The sequence below is a fragment of the Micropterus salmoides genome, unplaced genomic scaffold, assembly GCF_014851395.1.
Source record: "Micropterus salmoides isolate LMB-PRFRI ecotype aquatic unplaced genomic scaffold, ASM1485139v1 Ms_hic_scaffold_11, whole genome shotgun sequence".
NCBI lineage: Eukaryota > Metazoa > Chordata > Actinopteri > Centrarchiformes > Centrarchidae > Micropterus > Micropterus salmoides.
In genome coordinates this window covers 20952517-20972315 of record NW_024040152.1, presented here as the reverse complement: position 1 = coordinate 20972315, position 19799 = coordinate 20952517, and the positions used below count along the sequence as shown (strand labels likewise).

The 19799-nt window shown below is 38.0% G+C and overlaps 1 protein-coding gene and 2 long non-coding RNA genes across 4 annotated transcripts in view; 1 reads left to right on the top strand and 2 right to left on the bottom strand.

Moving 5' to 3' along the window:
• LOC119898290 (collagen alpha-1(XIV) chain-like) overlaps nt 1-6764 on the top strand; it is a 21900-nt gene extending 15136 nt beyond the window's left edge. Inside the window, exon 7 of the mRNA XM_038712476.1 lies at nt 6744-6764. Within this exon, the coding sequence (XP_038568404.1) occupies nt 6744-6764 (21 nt within the window). The remainder of the gene's footprint in view (nt 1-6743) is intronic.
• A 7472-nt stretch (nt 6765-14236) lies between these two features.
• On the bottom strand, nt 14237-17295 carry LOC119897809. 2 transcript variants are annotated; one of them, XR_005443448.1, is made up of 4 exons: nt 16903-17295; nt 16492-16596; nt 16020-16403; nt 14239-15873 (listed from the first exon to the last, which is right to left on the bottom strand). It is a non-coding gene; the product is annotated as an uncharacterized LOC119897809 (long non-coding RNA). The 2 variants fall into 2 exon arrangements; XR_005443447.1 differs by having other exon boundaries at nt 14237-16403; nt 16903-17288.
• A 1099-nt stretch (nt 17296-18394) lies between these two features.
• On the bottom strand, nt 18395-19003 carry LOC119897810. The gene is made up of 3 exons (XR_005443449.1): nt 18777-19003; nt 18565-18621; nt 18395-18479 (listed from the first exon to the last, which is right to left on the bottom strand). It is a non-coding gene; the product is annotated as an uncharacterized LOC119897810 (long non-coding RNA).
• Nucleotides 19004-19799: the final 796 nt, after the last annotated feature.

Here is a 19799-nt window from a genome sequence, read left to right as displayed (position 1 = left end):
ATATATATATATGTGTGTATGTATATACACAGTATGTATATATAATATATGTGTATATATACACAGTATGTATATGATACAGATATTTAAATAGGCTCTACATTTAAGGAAACACAAATGTTTGACTGAAACTTGGACAGGCCAGTGCTGTCAGTGGCCCACCCACCCCAGTTGTTTTTATTTACCATCCAGGTTTAAGGCCAGGGACATCTATCTTACTTACAGATTGATTCCACTGGGATTCCCTTTGTTAATAATCTTGACATTTTCCTAAAGGTTAGAGCAGTGAAGGCCTAACCAGGCTTTAAAGGCTTTCTGCCCACTACTGTCCATCTGCCTTGCAAAAGAGATCCAAGAATCTGACAAAAGAAAAATGCCTCACAGAAAAAGGCCCATTAGAAATTCATTTTTATTCTCACTTTCCATTCAGCTTCACCTCACTTCTGCGACCACAGAATATATTCAGGAAAACTAGTTTATGTCACAAAGCTAAAATTTAATATAAGGGTGAAAAATGAATTGGTAATGTAAATGCTTGAAAGACTGTAATCTGGTTCACTGGAACGAAGAACATGCTTATTTCACCACCTGGATGGAGGGATCCTGTAAAAGATAACTGGTAAACATTTCTCAGCACCCTATTAAATTACTTACTATAATAAGCAGATGTTGCAATATTCTTGTACTACTAATTTCTCTGCATCATTTTGCATTGTATAGCTAACAGACCACAGTGTAAATATGTAATTGAGCAACACTTGACCATTATCTGTTAAATGGTTGACTGCACTCATGTTTGTCATTCTTTTCCAGTGATATCATGCTTCTTGCTTCCACTTTCACTCTACAAAGCTGTGTAGTGCAGCCATGTTCATCCATCTCTGGCCTCAGGCTCCACAACGGTGAAGAGTGCATGTTCAGGGGCACCTGGAAAGTAGTAGTAGTGGGTGAAGGAAAATAGATCACTGATGCAGTATACGGAGATTTGTGGTTGATCTGAGGATTTATTCCAGCAACATTTTGGCAATTATCTATCGCCAGTAAAAGTCATTTTGCATGGCACAGGCATCAGGCTTAAAAACATAATGCCCATGTCAGTAAGGGCCAGAAACAAAGTGTAATGACTAATTTATACAATTAATACAGAATAAAAAGTCATCATTCTTGAAACAAAGTTACAAAAAGCCTCACAATCATGAGAAATAAAAAACTGAGCAGATGACTAATCAGTACAACAGAAGGACAATGACTCAGTACAGATATTAAATACAAAAATAAAGTAGAATAAAAAAGGTTTGGGGCAAAATGGTACAACAGATGGAATGATAAACAGAATAGACTGAATGAAATGAATAGGAATAAAAAGGAGATGGCAACAAGGACAATGTCAATTAAATATCTAAAAAAAAACAGAAGAGCCAAAGACTGAGAGACAGGCCAGAGGATACATGTAACTGGCGTTAAATATGTATTTAATGAATATTTATAGCTACTCAATTTTATTCTATTCAAACTTTGATTTGACATCTTTTTGCTCAGAAAATCAGAATACAAAACCAAAACATATACCCAAAGTTCCACCCTATAATAGGAAACAATATACTTCTGAATAGATAAACTGAGAGTTTTAGTCTGGAAGGATGATGCATCTAGGTTCATGCTAAAAGGAAGAGTTTGAAACAAGAGATGAAAAAACATACACCACAGTAATATGCTACTTTAGAAAACATGTCTTTTCTCTCTTATCAGCACTTTCTTCAACTCTACCTGCCAAATCCGTCTATCAGGTTCCTTCACTATTTCTACTCTCGGGTTATATTTCATTTGCACTAAAATGCAGGCAGTAATTCATGTTCCCATGGAGTGAATAGCAGTACTTAGAAATGTTTGCTCTCTCAAAGTAGGTTTCATTATGGGAAGCAAAATTCAGCTCTTATTTGGGATTCAGTTCTCTGTGTCTCGGTGAAAGAGTATTGTATTTTAGAGTAAAGTATCTTTCCAAATCACTTGTATTTATTGGCCTTATGTGAGAGTGAGGAATTCTATTGCACTGGACAACTTCAGTGTTGTTCAAACGCTCACACAGGATGACTTCTGGTGTATGTGTGTCTCTGCTTAAAAAGTATGGAAGATTTTATTGGACTTTAATTTTTGTAATCCACAGAAAACAATCCACAAATGTGTACTATGATGCGCAAATATTTCACTATCTACAAATGTGTATTTTTACATTTGTGATCTGTAAAATCATATCCACAAAAATACAGTGACTTCTACACACAAAACAGTTTTTGCACATTTGCAGATTGCTTTCTGTCAATTTGTGGGTCTTGTTACATTTGTAACTTCCTTTTTATGCATTTGTGGAATTTTGTCCACTCTTTATCACAGAGATCTGCAAACAGAGATCTGTAAATGTGAGAGCAGTTAATTAACTACACCAGCAGGTGGCAGTGTCGACATTGCCTCTCATGAGTTGTAAGAATATCCATTGCAGTACCCAAGGTCATCTGTAGGAGACAACAACTTCTGCTTTTGCTGGACCACTGGACTCTACTCAGCCTAAATTTTCACACAAGTGTATATAGTTTGCTATTGAATACTTTACCACTGTATTTGTTTTACATTTATATTTAATTAAATATGAACCTGAAAATTGTGTTTGTAGTAATATGTTACACCTTCTTGTCAGAGCTGTGAAAGAAAGCTTTGTAAAAGTATATGAAAAGCAGAGAAGTTCTGTATTCTATAAAGCCCAATCAGGAATACTGTATTTCAATTAAGTTATAACATCTTTTGATGTGAAATGATTAAAAAGATTACTTTTTATTACTTCTTCTTCCCCACAAAAAAGGTAAAATACAATCAGTACAAACAGTGTTAATAAACCAAGTCCATATGGGCAAAAAAGGAGAAAGATGAAACTGTGTGCAAGATACTGACAGGACAAAGCATTAGGTACACAGTAGTATATTTATTCTCTTGCCTTGCATTCAGTATTTTTGTGGTTTACCCAAATTTTGAGTGGTATTCAAATTTTTCACATCAACCTAAATAACACAACTGACACAAATTAGACCACAGATCTCCATTTGATAAGATTTTGTCCCACACACGCTTATCAGATAGGCTTTTTACTTTTAGATGTTTTATTACAGAAAGTGAGCCTAATACCGCCTCTTTAACAAGCACGAAAAACAGCTCACAGGTGGAGGCAAGCCCGGACTCCTAATGTACTGAACATAGTTAAAATTAGTGAATTATTTGGTATCACTAGTATCTCTTTGGCTCATGCAAGGAAACAGATGAGGAAAAGAGGAGGTTTTAAAGTCACAAGCTTATGTATCTTGACAGTGACAAAAAAGTCAAATGTGGAAAAAACACCATCAAAAGACAAATCTTAATATTGTTTTAGTGTAAGTGATGAAGTTGTTATCTATTTATTGTGTTTTTGGCCTATGCAGCAAATTACCCATACTGGTGTTCTGTATTGCTATAATCAGGGTTTGAATCCTGTACGCTACAAGTCTGCTGTTGATCACTCTTAATGGAATGAGTAAATCATTACAGAAGTGCACTTGGAATTCACTTTAACTACATACAGTAGTGAGGTCGCCGTCCTCTGTGTGCAGGGCAACATGTGCTCTAGTGTCAAACAGGAGAGCACTGGTTCTCTATCTCTGTAAATTCACTTTAATACCTCCTGCCTTCAGCCCTTCTTGGGACAGGGTGAAAACAATGCCACAGATAAGAGGGAAGGATAATTAATTTTCTCAGTCCCATCTGGCAAGATTTTATTTTCAGCTGTGGAGATTTTAAAAACTCCAAACTCACCAGAAAAGGCTGGAAATTCAAGTGCAGTTTACTGTTTACCTACCTACCTGCCTTCCAACAAACCCCTCTGTCCTCATCAGAAGTACAACTAAAGGACTAAGTTTTTTTACACTTTGCATTTTGCAGAACATAATGATGTAGGCTACAGCGGCAGTACCTCACAGTGGAGAGGATGACGTTCAATCTATTCAAGAGAATAAATACTCACATAATGAACCATTCATTTTTTAGTTGTTGTTTTTAAACAACATTGGCTAAAATGTTATTATGCACCATTTAGCCTACTTTAATTTTCCACCATGCTGTGGTACTGCTAATTGGTCTGCTACTCCCTCACTACGAGGGGTCTCACCTACCGCTCAACAAAATCACGTTTGCCGTCCTGGCTCCAGGCTGGTTTGTGGTTTGATTGACATCAGAACAGCAGAAACTCTACATGTCTTCCATCGTGGACAGAAAACTCATCTGTTCAAGATGGTAATACAATTTTTTCTCTTCTGTTTAATTTACTGTCCACATGGGTCATTTGCTTGCTTGGAATGGATGGCAATAGTTGGAGAAATGCTTCATCTACAGCCTTCATGAGCCTCAGGGTAGTAGGAGTTCATGAGCTGCAGGTTGTGCTTCTACACAAACTTTGGTGATACATTCTGATAAAAAAAAAGCTTTACAACATGTTTGTTAACAAGATCGTCCTCCCCAAAAATACTGCCGTATAGGTTGCATCTGGAGGGATGGGTGGATGGGTCAAACACAGGGTTTTCACCCAGGAGACAACTGTTTGTGTCCGGTGCGAAGCCAAACGTTAGTGTTGATTATTTTAACTTAAGTAACATCACATGATTTACTTACGTGACTTACTTACGTACGTAACATAATTATTTTAAGCCAAACCATGATCTTTTCCTAAACCTAACCAAATGGTGTTGGTGCTAAAACCTAACCAGACTGCAACTGTTTCGTAAGGTCATATGTGTCACAAGTCATTGGCAAACAGCCCATTCTGTCGTTTAGGCATGATGATATTTTGTTTTTAACATGCTTACTGGGCAATATGCGATGCCTCCAGGTGTAAAACAAAGACTGTCACTAGGATAACAGGCCCTTGATAAATGCAGCATAAAACCATTAGGTTTCAGCACATTGTTGTAATCATATGTGACACCTAAATGTCTGTGGGGTCTGTTTGCTTGCAGACTGCATCCTGCCAACATTCACACTGTTATGGTGCCTTGAGATAGAGGGTTGCGTGTGTGTGCGTGAGAGAGAGAGAGAGGAGAGCATGAATGGCTATGAGGAATGTTTGAAAGACAGTGGACCATCTGTATCACTCTGGCACAAACCAATCTTTCATGCTAGTATGGTTTTGAACTTGACCTCTACTGGTTCTGGTGTGATTGGGCTTTTAATTTAGCTGGTAGCTGATTTAAAAGCCACACAACGAAACCTAATCTTCATGCCACTTAGACTGCTTGTGCTTTTACAGTCCACTGTGGCAGATAATATGTTCTCTGTAAAGAAAAGTGCAGAGTGAGATGACATAATAAGCTACATAATACTGTAGCTCCAGTACATGTTTGGCTTATTTTATGTTGTAAATATCACATTAACATGTTAAAGCAAATTGATTTAAGATTTATAAAGTGCGTCAGAAACCAAATACAGGATATCTGTGGCATAGTATCCTGATTTCAGGTAGAAATCTAGATAGAGCTATTTCCTGCAATGCACTAGTGATATAAAAACAGGTATTACATTGGGAATTGGAATTTTGCTTTCTTGTTGAGAATTAGATTAGAAGATGATTGATGACAGATGCCGCTGGATACAAGAGATGATTAGCTTAGCTTAGCTTAATTTAGCTTAGCAAAGCATAACATTAAGACTGAAAGCAAGAGAAACAGAGCCTGGCTCTGTAAAAAGGTTAAAAAAAATTTTTAAACTAACTATTGCCATCTTTTAAACTCACTAATTAAAATAATTAACCAATTACATCTTGTTTGTTTAATTTGTGAAAAAATAAAAGTGTAAAAACTACGCATGATTTTAGGGGAAGGTTCTATATTGGACTATTTCTTCGCTGGGAGCAGTGACTTTCTTGAATCTTTTGTTAATACGTTTTGTAAACCTCCGAACAGATGTAGACAAACGTTTCCCCCTTTTTCCAGGCTTTATGATATGCTAAGCTAACCAGCTGCTGGCTTGGCTCTAGTTCCTTATTCAGCTCACAGACAAGAGGATAGTATTGATCGTCTAATTTGACTCTTGACAGTATTTAAGTATTTCACAAAATGTTGAATGTATGTTTAATATATACAAACTTGTTGATGATGTATTAAAATGTCCAGATGTAGCCTGAACAGTGAAGTGCAATCGGAATGAGAAAATCTGCAGCCTACAACACAGGCACAAGTCAAGCATCATCCATGTATTTTATTTTCATATTACACCCAAGGAGTATTCAGTGCTGAGAAAGAACGACAGCTGGCATAGATAGATACAGCATGTGCTTCTTATTGTGTACATTTGCCATATGGATTGTGCTATCTTGGCATGCACACTGTGTATTTTTATTCTTCCATTCCAGGTGGTTGACTTGGCAGAGGAAATATAGCATATTCATAAAACATTACATTTCTCATCTTGCCTTGATCAACCTGTGACTGTATTTGGGAACCAAAAGGCACATTTATCTTTCAAGATTTATGACAGCCAACCAAATAACAAATACTTGATAACAGTCATTATTACAACCAGAATGTCAACATGGATGATTTAGATTTGTACTGCTTTGGATGAATAAACAGAATAATCAAGGGATTTTAATAGCTAGGAGTTCTGTAGTAAAAACCGGGGACATTCAATAGGTCATTACGTTCATAATCTCCCTCTGTTTTGTTTTTTTGCAGCTCCGCCCTCCGCTTACCTGAAACCCATAAATTTGCTGATAAGTGCAGAGACACTGTGAGCTACAGATTCTGGCAGAATGACAGCATTAGCAGCTGTTGTTATCTTCAAGTTCAATAAAGCCTTGACAAGAGGTTTTCCATGAGTTATCTAGGGAGAGGCAGTGGAGCACGACAGGGGACATCAAACATGACAATGTTCATCCCATGTTTTCATTAAGTTCACTGCAGAAAAGCTACGCTTTGCATGGAATACAAGCTGCCTCCCTCTCGTCCTATCATGTACTGAAGCGTTCACCTCCCACTGCTTTTAGATTAACTTTGTATTCCCTCTTTCACTGTTGAAGCAAGGCTTTCATATTATCCCACCTGGCATGTCGTTAACTCCTTCAGCTGATAAATGCAATTCACAGCTTCCCGTCTTCCTAATTCAGCAATGCTGCACAAGCTACGCCAAGTGAATAAATTAGATTCAGTATCACAAGGTAGTACAGAAGAAGAGAATTTTGAGAGCAAAGGTTTGTGAAATAGACTTCGATCAGTGCTTATCTCATCTTGGATCCTCTTCACTCTGTTCTGTGTCGGTATCTCTGAAAGGTTTGGGTTTCACAGAGATTTCCATTATTCTGCTCTCTTTGTTTTATAAATGGCTGTTGTGACAGGTAGACTTTCTAACAGAGCTCTTGATGATACAAAGCCTGTGTTTTATCTATGTGACTCAGATATTGGTGCTTCTCTTCTGCTGTACAAGGAATCCCTAAATTATCTAAAATTCGGAAATAACTAAGCTTGGATAACAACAAAGTCTGGAATGAATCTTTATATAATATGAATGTGGACAAAGTAAAGAGACTAGAAACCCTTTATTTTATGGAATCAAAGACATTGGACTAAATTACTTTAAATAAGATGCCATGTTTAATTTACAACAATAGAATACCTTTCAAATAGTAAAAGTCATGATCCTGCAAAGGCATCCAAAAGTGTGAGTTCTGGAATTTACTGTTTCCCAATCGGTTTTCATCCTTGGGACTCACTGGGTCACGCAGTACTGTTCTGTGTGACACCACAGTAATGGAAGACATCTATAAAAAGGTGATTCTCACTTCTTAATGTCATTTTTCAATTAAAAGTGTGCCACTGAATATTATGACTCCCTCTCCTCATTTATGTCCTCATCTCTCTGCCTTTTCATCACTTTAAGGCTGAGGATGATTTTCCACTATTACCACTTAACGCACAAACTATTAGGGGGGCTTTTACATTAAAACCTCCTCCTTACTGAGGTGAAGGAGCACTGGTTCTTTATGCTCTGTCATTTGTTCAACTGGGTAAAGTCCTCTGTCACTGATAATTAGACCTCAGAGAGCCGTATAAAGACCTGCAAAAGGGAATGATTGAACAGATTGCCAAGAACCTTGAAAGTGCTTGTGTGACACCAGAGGCTTGTATGTGTGTGCCTGTGTGTGTGTGTGACAGACAGCCGGGTGGACGGGAAAAGTGGAAAGAGAGGAAGCCATTATCCAATATGAATCTCCATTTTTCTTCCGCCAGCCTTCTGTCCGTATTCCACTCCAATGAATATCCCACTGATAAAACAATTAGACTGAGAGACAAAACACTGGTTCCAAAGGCATTACTCATGCTTGGCAGAAACACATTTTCCACTGTTTCACTGCATATTTCATATAGACAAAGTCTTTAATTATGTACTTACACAGTTCACATGAAGCATTTATATAATATTACACAAAACTGAATTGATAATACTGTAAATACACACACTCACGTAGTATTACAATGGACAGAACGTCTGCAAAAGTAAGTTATGTGAGAAATTATATATAAACCTCTGTTGTCTCAGCATGATTGCCCTGGCCAGTGGAAGCTTATCAGTCTCTCAGAGCTGGGCATTTAGTGCTCATTTCTTCCTCATGACAGCAGCTAGAGGCTCTTCCAGGCAGACCTGCCCCCCATGACACAGGATGTGATGCAAGACTCCTGTTGCATTAGTGGACAGGTCTGATTTGTCTCAAAAAAGAGCATCAGAAATGGCTGCGCCAGTGATGTATCCAGACTCATTTTCCCAGCTGGATGTCCTCTCATATGTCAGCTGGAGATATGGCAAACATCAGATTGCCATTACCACTAAACCCACAGCTACTGTTTGTCTACTGTATAGTACAGAATAACATTATGTTTAAAACCGAATTAATGAAAGCTTTTGCATAAGTTGGTAAGTTATTTTATATTTTAAGCATTCATCATTATTATTAAAGCAAAATTAACAAAGCAAGAAATCAGTACATATATTTAAGAGCTCAAACTGTAATTGGGAACTGTTTCATTATCTGGACAGAAGCACTTTGCGGTAAAAAAGCAATTATCTCACTGAATAACTGAAATATATTAACATATAAAGAGGGAAATGAAAGGAAGTCCTATATAGGGAAAACCAGTGTGAGGCCAAAAGTCTGTGATCTTCATCACAGCAGCATTGAAGTACATGTAAACAGGCTGCTGTGGGAGCTCAACGGAAAACGATGGAAAAGTAATTTTCATCGTCTGTCCCTTCTACCAGGAGTGCCACCGCAGCTCTGAGTACCCCCCGGCACATTGATTCAAAGATGAAGGGGAGCCTCAGCAGCAGCGTGATCCTAAACGAGATGACACAGGACTCTGTGGCTGATTCTTTGGACAGGTGCATGCTGGGTGATTTATGTGCACGTCCTCTCGCAGGTCCCAGGAGCAAATATTGACTGTTTATTTCTCCAAGCTCAAGGCAACAGGGAGGCAGCAATTTCTTTATTTTGGAGCTTAGATAAATTGAACCCCGCAAGATGCAAACGCACGTGACAGGAAGCAATTTTTTTAACCTACCCATCCCCCACCTTGCAACTTAATAATAAAAAGAGCAACTTAATAGCGGACATTATTGATTTGTCATTCCTCTTCTCAGAGATCTATACACCATGGGGACATTTCAATTACATAGGGGCTTTCTGATTGCCTCTCCATTCAGGTCCCCACCATGACAGGCTACCTGCTGTTGATCAATGATGGACCCCCACCAATAATACTGTATGGTATATCACTTATATATGTAGATTATTTATCTTCCACCTGTTGGTTTGTGCATAAAATCATCTGATCAGCGCACAACATAAGGGATGCTGTTGGTAATAAAGGATTGGGAGACGTGAATCTGACCACACCAGTTGAGTGTTTTTATGTGTGTTTTATTGACAAATAACGAATGCCCATTAAATTCAAGTTCTGTATGACAGCATGTTGTGGTGAAGGTTAAGCTGAGGAGACATTTTTGCCATGATAGCAGACTGATTATGTTTAAGGGTACAATATATAAATGTATATAAATAGTCAAAAACATAACATCCTGAAAACACCATGTTCGGTCTGGAGGGTCCTGTTTTCCCTCTTCAATTTGCCCTTTAATGGGAAATAGACTGCACAGGTTTTTCTCAGCAAACTCCGCTCCTAGGGAAAATTGTGTTTAGCGTTATCGGTGGGAGATACACGGGCTCAGCCAGCCAGAACAAACAATTATTGTACAGAGGGCAGCGCCGTGGTGTCCAGATGGAGCTGGCCCCACACATGCTTATATTACTGAATCCAGTAGCAAAAGAATGAAGATTATGCATTATTGAATAATGAGGATCAGAGAGAGCTGTTTCTCATTCAATATAGTGTATCTTTCATATTTCCCCTCTTTCATTCTCTCACTCACCTGTGTGTGTCCCATCTTTTCTTCGAGCTTCAACATCTATTACATTTTTGGCTACACAGACGTTCAGTGGCAGAAAGACGTAAGATGTAAGTATAGAGAAACTGAACACAGCAGCGTTTTGTTCTTCTGGCTTTGAGAACACGTGCATCCCACCTGCTACACTGGGGTAAAACATTTAGAGATAAACTATGGCTCTGGATTGAAAAAGAAGTCTCACATGCTCGTTCAGTGGTCTATTTTAATTTAGCAACTGTTATTTTGGTACAAATCTTCACAGAAAACCATTTACTTGCTCAGGAAAAAGTTTTTCATGAGTACGATAGAGGAAAATGCGTCAAAAGGTTAAACTAGTCAGTTTTCCTTTTCTCAGTAAAATTGTTTTATTGGCAACAAGGCTGGATTTTTCTTTTGTATAGCTTTTCTTGGTTAACATTCCTCTTGTTAATCAACAGAGAAGCAACAGACTAAATTATGCCCTTGATCATTAATATTCTTTGGTCTAGTCCATGTAGACAAGGCAGTGTGCTGAAACTCTGGTGTTTTCGTTCGTTCATAATTAACCAGGAGTGCTCATTAGAAAGCAGAGAGTCATCGGGGGAACTGTCATGAGTCTTCTTTCAAGGCCAAACTAAGGTAAAACTTCATGATGTGTCAGTAACAAAACACTGAATGAGTCTCTGAAAATGAAAAAGCTATTCAGAAAACCTTTTGGCTGGACTGAAAAAGTGATTTTAAAGCTACGTGAATATTTTAAGTGAAGTAGTGACAATTACACAGGATTTGTGTTATACATATGTTGGTTCTTGGGTATGTTTTTATTTGAGTGACTGTCACTATGAATTCAAGTTTGAATGTCTGTCCTTTGCATATTACATTTATATGCTGCTTTGGCGGTTTAGTCTTTTTTTAATTCAGGCTTGAATTTAGTTTATCATGTAAAAATGTCTAGTTCATGCCTGCATCCCACAAATCACCTACGAGCTAGTTCAACCAGTCAACTTAAGCTGCTCTGAATACACACGTGACATGCCTCACATTCCACACCCCTCCAACAAATATACCCTCTCAAATTGGTAGAAAACAGGGTGTCTTCACAATAAGTATTAGTGTTTCTTAATGTATCTATCAACGATAAAGGTGCTTTCAGAAGTAAGAAAACCTCATTCAAAATCCCATTAAGATTTGTAACAACGCTAATAACTAAAAATATAGTCAAGCAACAGAGCCTTTCTCAACAGCATGTTGTGTGTATCTGATTTGTTTTAGGATATGGAAAGTAAACACCAGCTTAATTTTTTAAGAAAGACAGATGAAAAAAAAGCAGAATGATGCTTTGCAAAATCTAGTGGAACAGATGATAGCCCGGACTTGACGTCATGTACTCACCTCTTCCTTCCTCTTCCTTATTTTTGAGCCGCTCTTATTTAATTTATACATGCTTCGTCTTGGCCAGTTCCTACAAGACTATGGAATATCTTACCACAGCTATGCAGATGATACTCAGACTTACAGACTTACTTGACCCTCTCTCCAAACAACTATGATCCCCTTGACTCACCTTTTAAGCACATCACTAACAATAGGACAAAACAGTTTGCAGTTGAATAGAGACAAGACAGAGATATTATTTTCGGGAATAGCCATGAGAAACTCAGATTGGCTGTCTATCTGGATTAGAGAGCACTGAAATCCAAAGAAGTAGCATGTAACCTTGGTGTACAAATGGATTTTGATCTTATCATGTCAAATCAGTTACTAAATCATCATTTTATCCCCTCAAGAACATCAACAAGATTAGAGATTTTCTAACTAAACCAGACCTGGAGAAACTCATCCATGCTCAACTTCAGTTGATTCAAAATGCAGTTCATAGTGAGTAAAAGAATTGAACACATCACCCCTTTTCTTAAATCCTTACACTGGTTACCAGTATGTTACAGAATAGTTACTATTACTGGTATATAAATCGCTTAATGGTGTAGGACCATCATAATTAACTGATTTGCTGCACCAACATGAGCTGAGCAGACTTCTCAGATTACTAGGAACAAGTAAGTTAGTCCTGTGTAACGCAAAGACTTGTAGCTATCACGCTGCTCCTAAATCGAACCATTTGATAGAAAGCATTAAAAATGCCTGACGCTGGACACTTTTAAATCTAGGCTGAAATCTTTTCTAGTTGACCAGGCTTTTAGCTCAGTTTGAAATATTTCTCTTTTAATTCCATTGTTTTAATCATGGTTTTAATATCTATTGTCTTTACATTATTTATATTTTCTGAAGTATCTTTGTACTTGTATTGTCACATTGAAAGGTGCTATATAAACAAACTTGCCTTGCCTTCCTGGTTGTCTCATCAGCAGGAGTTGAAAGAATGAGGCTGGGCCAAGCACGTACTTAAGGAACATGTTGATACTTCACTATAAATACAAGTTATTATGTTTGCCAGACTTAAACAATACCAGCAATCTAGTCTGTTGCAGGCCACATTTTGACCTTTGTCGTGGCTCAAAAAATGTACATCCATTGAAAAGTTTGGTATCATCTTGACCCAGAGCATCTGCAGATTAATTCCATACCTGAAATTTTTTGATCCACTAAAGTTAGAACGTAAGACAAAATGAATGAATCATTGTTTTTGTTATCTTCTCTGATTGTAAGGGAGCTGGGAAGGACAAATTAGTTTTTTCGGAGGGGATTTGGTAGGGGAGATGGAGGGCTTTTATTTTGCAAAGTGTGTTACAACAAAATGTTCTAAATACTAAACTAAACTAACTAAATAAATACATCACATTCCATATTTATGCAAATGTTTTTCTGTTAAGTATTAGTACATTTTATATTCATCATTTATAAACCATTGTTCTTATGTTAATACACATAAGTAATTTATAAACATAGTTGTATGTTGTATTCTTTATTAATAAGCTCATTTATAATGTGCTTAATAATTGTATTTTCATACTTTATACATGATTGGTTCACTATTTATAAATGAAGTATTATTTTAATGACAAACCATTTATATATGAGTTGTTAATGGTTCATAAGATCTTGTTTTTTTTATACTTTCCGGAGAAAGAATATAAACAATCTCCTAAATCTAGCAGCACCTAAAGACTACCTGAAAGATGCCCCAGCCGTTACTGGTTGTGTGGAAAAGCCTCACCATTACAGGCCTGGTACTGTATCTCTGAGATAGATCATTTATCACTACCAGCTCATCAATGATGTGCTTAATGACTGTATTTGATAAAAAGTATTATTCCAATGGAAAACTATATATATATGCACCTAGGGTTCATAAGATCATGTAGAAAGTTTAAGGAAATTATTTAATAAGTATTTTCCCTCTAAAGTAAGTACTATCTAGGCCATACAAAACATTACAAATGATACTGAAAAAAGTCTCGGTTAGGCCTCTTAAGGCTCAGCTTTTTTAACGGCCTGGGTTAACACCCCTTTAGTGTCGTTTTGGACGTCTAGGTGGTCAAGTTAGCAACAATAAACATGCAACGTCCGGTCAAGTTAGCTACAATAAATACGCAATGTCCGGTTAGGCTTTCAAAATAAAACTAGTGAAACGGAACATTACTTGCGATCCATAAGCAAACGAATATCAATATTGACTTTGTGTTTAACACAGGAAACAAGTGAAAGTACGGTTTCTGGTCAAGCCGCCCATCTCAACCATGTCTCCTCCTTACCATAGACTGTAGCCCACATAAAAAACACGGGCCTTAAAGCAGCGCTATATTGACCCTCGGCGCATCCAGTAATCTCTGCAGTATGCGCTCACTGTAGCGCCAGACCGCAACGACGAAGAACAGAGAGAAGCGGGCTAAGCTGGAAAAACGAGATCCCATGGGCCCAGAAACGGGTCTTAAGTGTAAAAACACCATCATTCGGGATTTTGCCGCCATTTGCCTAAGGAGTTGTTTTTTTTTACCTTGGAAACTCCGGTGAGTAACCTTTGTAACTTTCAGGAGAGAGCTAAAAGTGCAGCGTGATGCTAGCTTAAATGGGTGGGTTAAAACCATATTACTGTAAGTTAAAAGCAGTCGGAGGATGTTGTGAATGCGATGTTGTGAACTGTTCAACAGTATTTTGTTGTGTCGTGGTTTCAAACTAATCTCTGGAGGTACTTTTGGCTGTGTAAGCTACATGTAATACCTTAAGAGGTATTTTTATTTACAGTATTGTGTATGTACATGTTAAAGGTAATTTCCTTGCCTAAAATGGGAAAACTGTTCAGTAATGTAATGTAATGCTGAGAGATGGAGAAATTTAATCAATTCATAGTAGTGATGTCTTGCTTAAATGCTACCTGGTAAAGTTATAAATCTTTGGTATAACAATGTAAAACTTAAGAAGATTCCCTAGACAAAAGGGTGATGATATTGAATTTTGACAAACGGGATGAGATCTTATTTGAAGAACATTGACTGTGATGATTTATCTGATTTATTCCATACTATATGTGCAGACTGGTTTTTGAGACCCTGGGTTGTAACTTAGAGGTCAACTCTTCCCTGGATGCAGATGGTGAGCGAGTCCCAGAGATGATGCACCCTATACGATGAGATCGGACCACGGTATGGTCAGCTGCTTCGGATCCCATTCAACAGCACTGACACATCAGATTATAGGACACTGGCAGATAAGAAAGATCCACCACACGTCCATTATCCTTCCCAGGTAGAGATGCAAATAACTGAAAGACCCTGGACACTTTTTAAAATTGAATTTTTTATGAAAGAGCTCTTCATATTCTGGGGATTGTTTCAAACATGGTCGGTGTACTATGAGAGTGTTAAAGGTGCTGTAATAAACCTGCCCACTCTTCTTTAATCACACACAGTCTATTTCTTACACCTACTATACTTCTCAGAACTTAGGTTGGTAAGTTAGCTAAAGTGCTACACTAGTGTTAAATATTCTACACCTGTCTTTAGCATTCAAAAACTATGCTACAGGGCTTTCCCCAGTATGTTGAACTATGACTATGGGGCTCTCAAGTGCGTTATAAAGTGACAACAAAGGGTCTTGACCATTCGTACATATGTGACAACTTGGGAGTGAGAATGAGTTAGGTTTTAGATGGTTCATTTTATATCAACAGTTGTACAGTTTATGCAGCAGTAGTCTCTCATGTTGTTGATGTGTTATTTTGTGAACGAATGGCTGAAAGGCATTTTGTAATAAATAATATGTTATGAAATTTAAAGAGGGGGTTACATTGTTGTCCTTCAACAGACCATCCAAGCAACCCTTTGCTGGTCCCATCACAGCAGATCTCTAGAAGCGCAGATCTTGGAGTTTTGATCAGATTTCAAGGTATACACACTGTATCTTCTAGCGTTCTTCTTATACAATGTTTTGAAACTGAAATTACACAAATTACAACCATTTAATATCAGTTTGTAAGTAGAACAAGAGAAAACCTTGAGTGTAAAGACAATCAAATGCATATAAAACATTGGCTGAATATTGTACTATGAATGGGAATATTATATAAGTGTAAAACGTACATCTCTTTGATGTCCAACGTTTTCATTGTTGGTAGGTTCCGATGGAAATTGTAGTCCAAAGCAGCAAGCAGAAGTCTTGCCTCATAAACTGGGGGGCTGAAAGCATAGCGCTTGCTGGCAAACATGAGGATATGATTCTGGACTGACTCTAGGTCTGTAGTGTGAAAAAGTATAGCCACACTACCTCAATCGCAGATATTTGTGAACATCTTTCTGCCACCTTTTATTGAGAACTATATGCACTAACGCTTTGTGGCACTGGGAGTCTCTCTGGATCCACATCTTTACTCACATTTGCTCCGATTCAAGGTGCCCGTGTTTGCAGCTTCCCATAGTCCAGGTGTGAATGTTGCAGACATGGTGAAGGATGCCAACCCATAATGCCTGCAAAACATAAAAATGCACTATAAATATGCCGTTAATATAGCAATTAATGAAATTACTCAAAGATATAATAAAATTGTGTGCTTACAAGAAACTGCCCACGTGTGTCGGCAGTCTTGCAACACCACCGAAAATGGTTGACTATGTCCTTCAGCCTGTTGAAGAGGATGGACTATCCTTTCATCTTTGCGGCCTTGAAAAGAGAAAAATTATTACTGTAAAATACAGGCATTCAACTATAGTCTGAGTGTAGAGGTGAAAGTGTAAATGTTCACCCCCACCCCAAAAAAAAAAGAAAACACTAAATGACTACACCAAATGTCTAGAATGAGTAACACACCTGGGAGAGGAAAGTAAACAAAATCTGTTGTCTTTGAGTGCAATGAAAACTTCCATGCTGTCATCCATCAACTGCACATAGTTCAATAACCCTGATGTACAGAATATTAACTTTATGGTTAATAAATGTTTCACAACATCAGCCAGTTATTACACTTACTGCTGCTATTTTTTTGGCAAGGTTCTTCGCACCATGCCACATGTCCAAACTGTGATGAATTCCAAGGGCCTTGTATTTGCCTTTGTCTGGGTCTATGAAGCGGTAAATAATGTCATGTTACTATAATATTTATATTGCTGTTATACACATGCATCCATACAATATATCACATGAAGTAAGGGCACCAATCTGGCCTTGAGCATCTGTGCAGATTTCCACTAGCTTTATCTCTGATGTAAGCTTGTCCAGTCTGGATGAAACCCTCCTTCTCCATGACGACAGAGTTCCATGATGTTTGCCGCTTGTCTATGGTGGCAACATGAATGATCTCCTTGGTGTTATTCTCCATGGTGGTGTAGCTGCAGTATTGTGCACAGTGACCAGGAGAGTCATTTATGCCATCCGCTGAAATTTTGTAAAATATAATTCAACAGAAAAACAGTAATTAGTTGTTTCCATACTGTCATTGCTTAGTGTATTCAATAGCTATGTTACATAATACAGTATCAACTACACACCTAGGACAACAACATCTTTCCCTTGAAGGCGACAAAGAACCTCTGTCCTTCTCTCTTCCCAGAAGTCCTTTATTGTATTGACGCAGTAAGTGTCCTGAATGGAGAAGAAAGTGTTCCTGTTCACCATCCCCGTGTTCATGAATTTGAACAAGAGGGCAACCTTTGCGTAGTTGTTGCCAGACAACAAAATGTTGGTGGACAAGAGAAAATCTCCAGCTTGCATCCCAAACTTCATCACAGGCTGGGAATTCCACCTCCACAAGCTGTGTCCATTATATCTAAAAGTCCCACAGAAGAAACATTTGCTTTTGTCATGTACACCACTGGCTTTTGGTATAACCTTTCATTTTATACTAATTTAAAGTTGTGGTATTCTGTGATTATCTGGACTTATGCATTCGATAGTAGCTGCTGTGCTCTTGGTGGTGATGTTGATCTCAAAGGGTTTAACAGAGTTGCACGGCGCACCAGTCCTCAGAAGGCCAGTGCATTTATCCACAGGCAGGATCAGAAATGTAGCCAGTTGTCTTAAGCAGTTCTCGTACACTATGGAGGCTCTGACACCTATGATGTCATCTTCACAAAGGACATTCTGTGGTTCTGGGAAAAAAGGGTCATGATCACAGGGAGAAGGCTCATCAAGAGGGTCTTCATGTGCAGGCAGATCATGCACAGTCTTGTCGATTCCAATAACAGGAAGTCCATCGATAGTGTGCTTTCTTCAGTGCTCCACCCATTCTGTTGAGGCACAAAAATCTGTAGTAAACTGACACTACAAAACAATTGCAAATAGAGACTGACAAATAACACACCATATAGAAATCGGTGGAAGATCCTCTTCATCAGAGCTGAAACCATCATCTCTTTCAAGGGAGTAAGGGGAAGCTTCATCTGCCCAATCAATTCTTTACATAATGACAACTTTCTGATAAAAACAAGTTCTCAAATAATATCACTGAAATATAAAACATGTAATTAGGAAGTACTACTTACACACTGTTCATTGGGTCATTGAAAACATTTTCCTCCAAGTCCTCAACAATGCTCATGTCATGTAAGCTGCAAAAAACATATTACAAATATATATTATGAACATTTGGAGAAAAGCAATACAGGGCTAAAAGTTATGATGTGTACATGTTACCTTTGTTCAAGGCCCTGAATTTCTGTGGCTTCTGGAATGACATCAAGATGCTCATCTCTGTAAAGAATAACCAGAGTAAGTTGTGTATATCCCACACATGCTCATTCAACAGTAGATATAGACCAAAAATAAAATAACACACTAATCATAAAGTTCATGTTTCTAATCAAAGCTATTAGGACTAAATTAATATAATGTTATGCATGACTTACCGGTCTGTTCCACTAGAAGCACCAATGCTAGACAATGCTGGAGCTGGGATTTGCAAAGGTTTTCTCTTCAAGGGTGTCGATGTTGCAGGACCTGTCTTGTAGCTGGAGAAACAACAGCAGCATCAATAAATGAAGTGCTACATGACACAGTCGCATACGACTGTAATACATTACTGTACTGTAATCCACAATGTATTACATCTTGGTAGGGTTTGCTCATCTGGCCTAATAAATTGAACATCCCAAAAACTAAAAGTATGATCACCGACAGACAACATGGAAAACGTAAGCCAAGAGTGTGTAAAAATGTCCCTGTTTCTGTACCACAGTCCATTATAAACCACATCATGGGTAAGTTTACAAAGCCATAGTCAGGTGAGGATCAAGGGTGCTCTACAATATAATATAACACAAATAAGTACTGACAGCCATAATTTGAGCTTGTGGTAACCTTTGTATGCACCGTAGAAGCAATACAAACAAATACGTTGTTTCTAATGCAAATTCTAACAATAGACATAATTAGTCACTTGATCGGCACTGCGGTAACGTGAGCCGCTGAATGCAAAACCGTGGTCAAGCCAGCCGCCGTTGGATTTCTGATGCGCCTGAAGCAGTGTTATTATGGTAAGGACGGGCTATGAGTGAGCCAAAGGTCCTGCAAGACACATACGCGTTTTTTGTGATGTTCTTAGTGACCTTTGACGAAAACAATTTCTTAATAGGTGACAACAGCGATTTCATATCTTCTGCTTCCTAGTGTCCGCTACTATCACTGACACATATATCATAACATTTTACTGTACCAAATTGGAGAAATTAATGTCTAAAAACCCCTCCCACAGCGAAAACTAAATAGACAGTTAACATTTCTGTGAACTTTGACCTTTCACCAAAACAGTTCCTTCATAGGTGACACCACCAATTTAATTTCTGCTGCTTCACAGTGTCCTCTACTACCACTGGTACATATATCATAATATTTTACAATACCAAATTGGAGAAATTACAGTCTAAAACCCC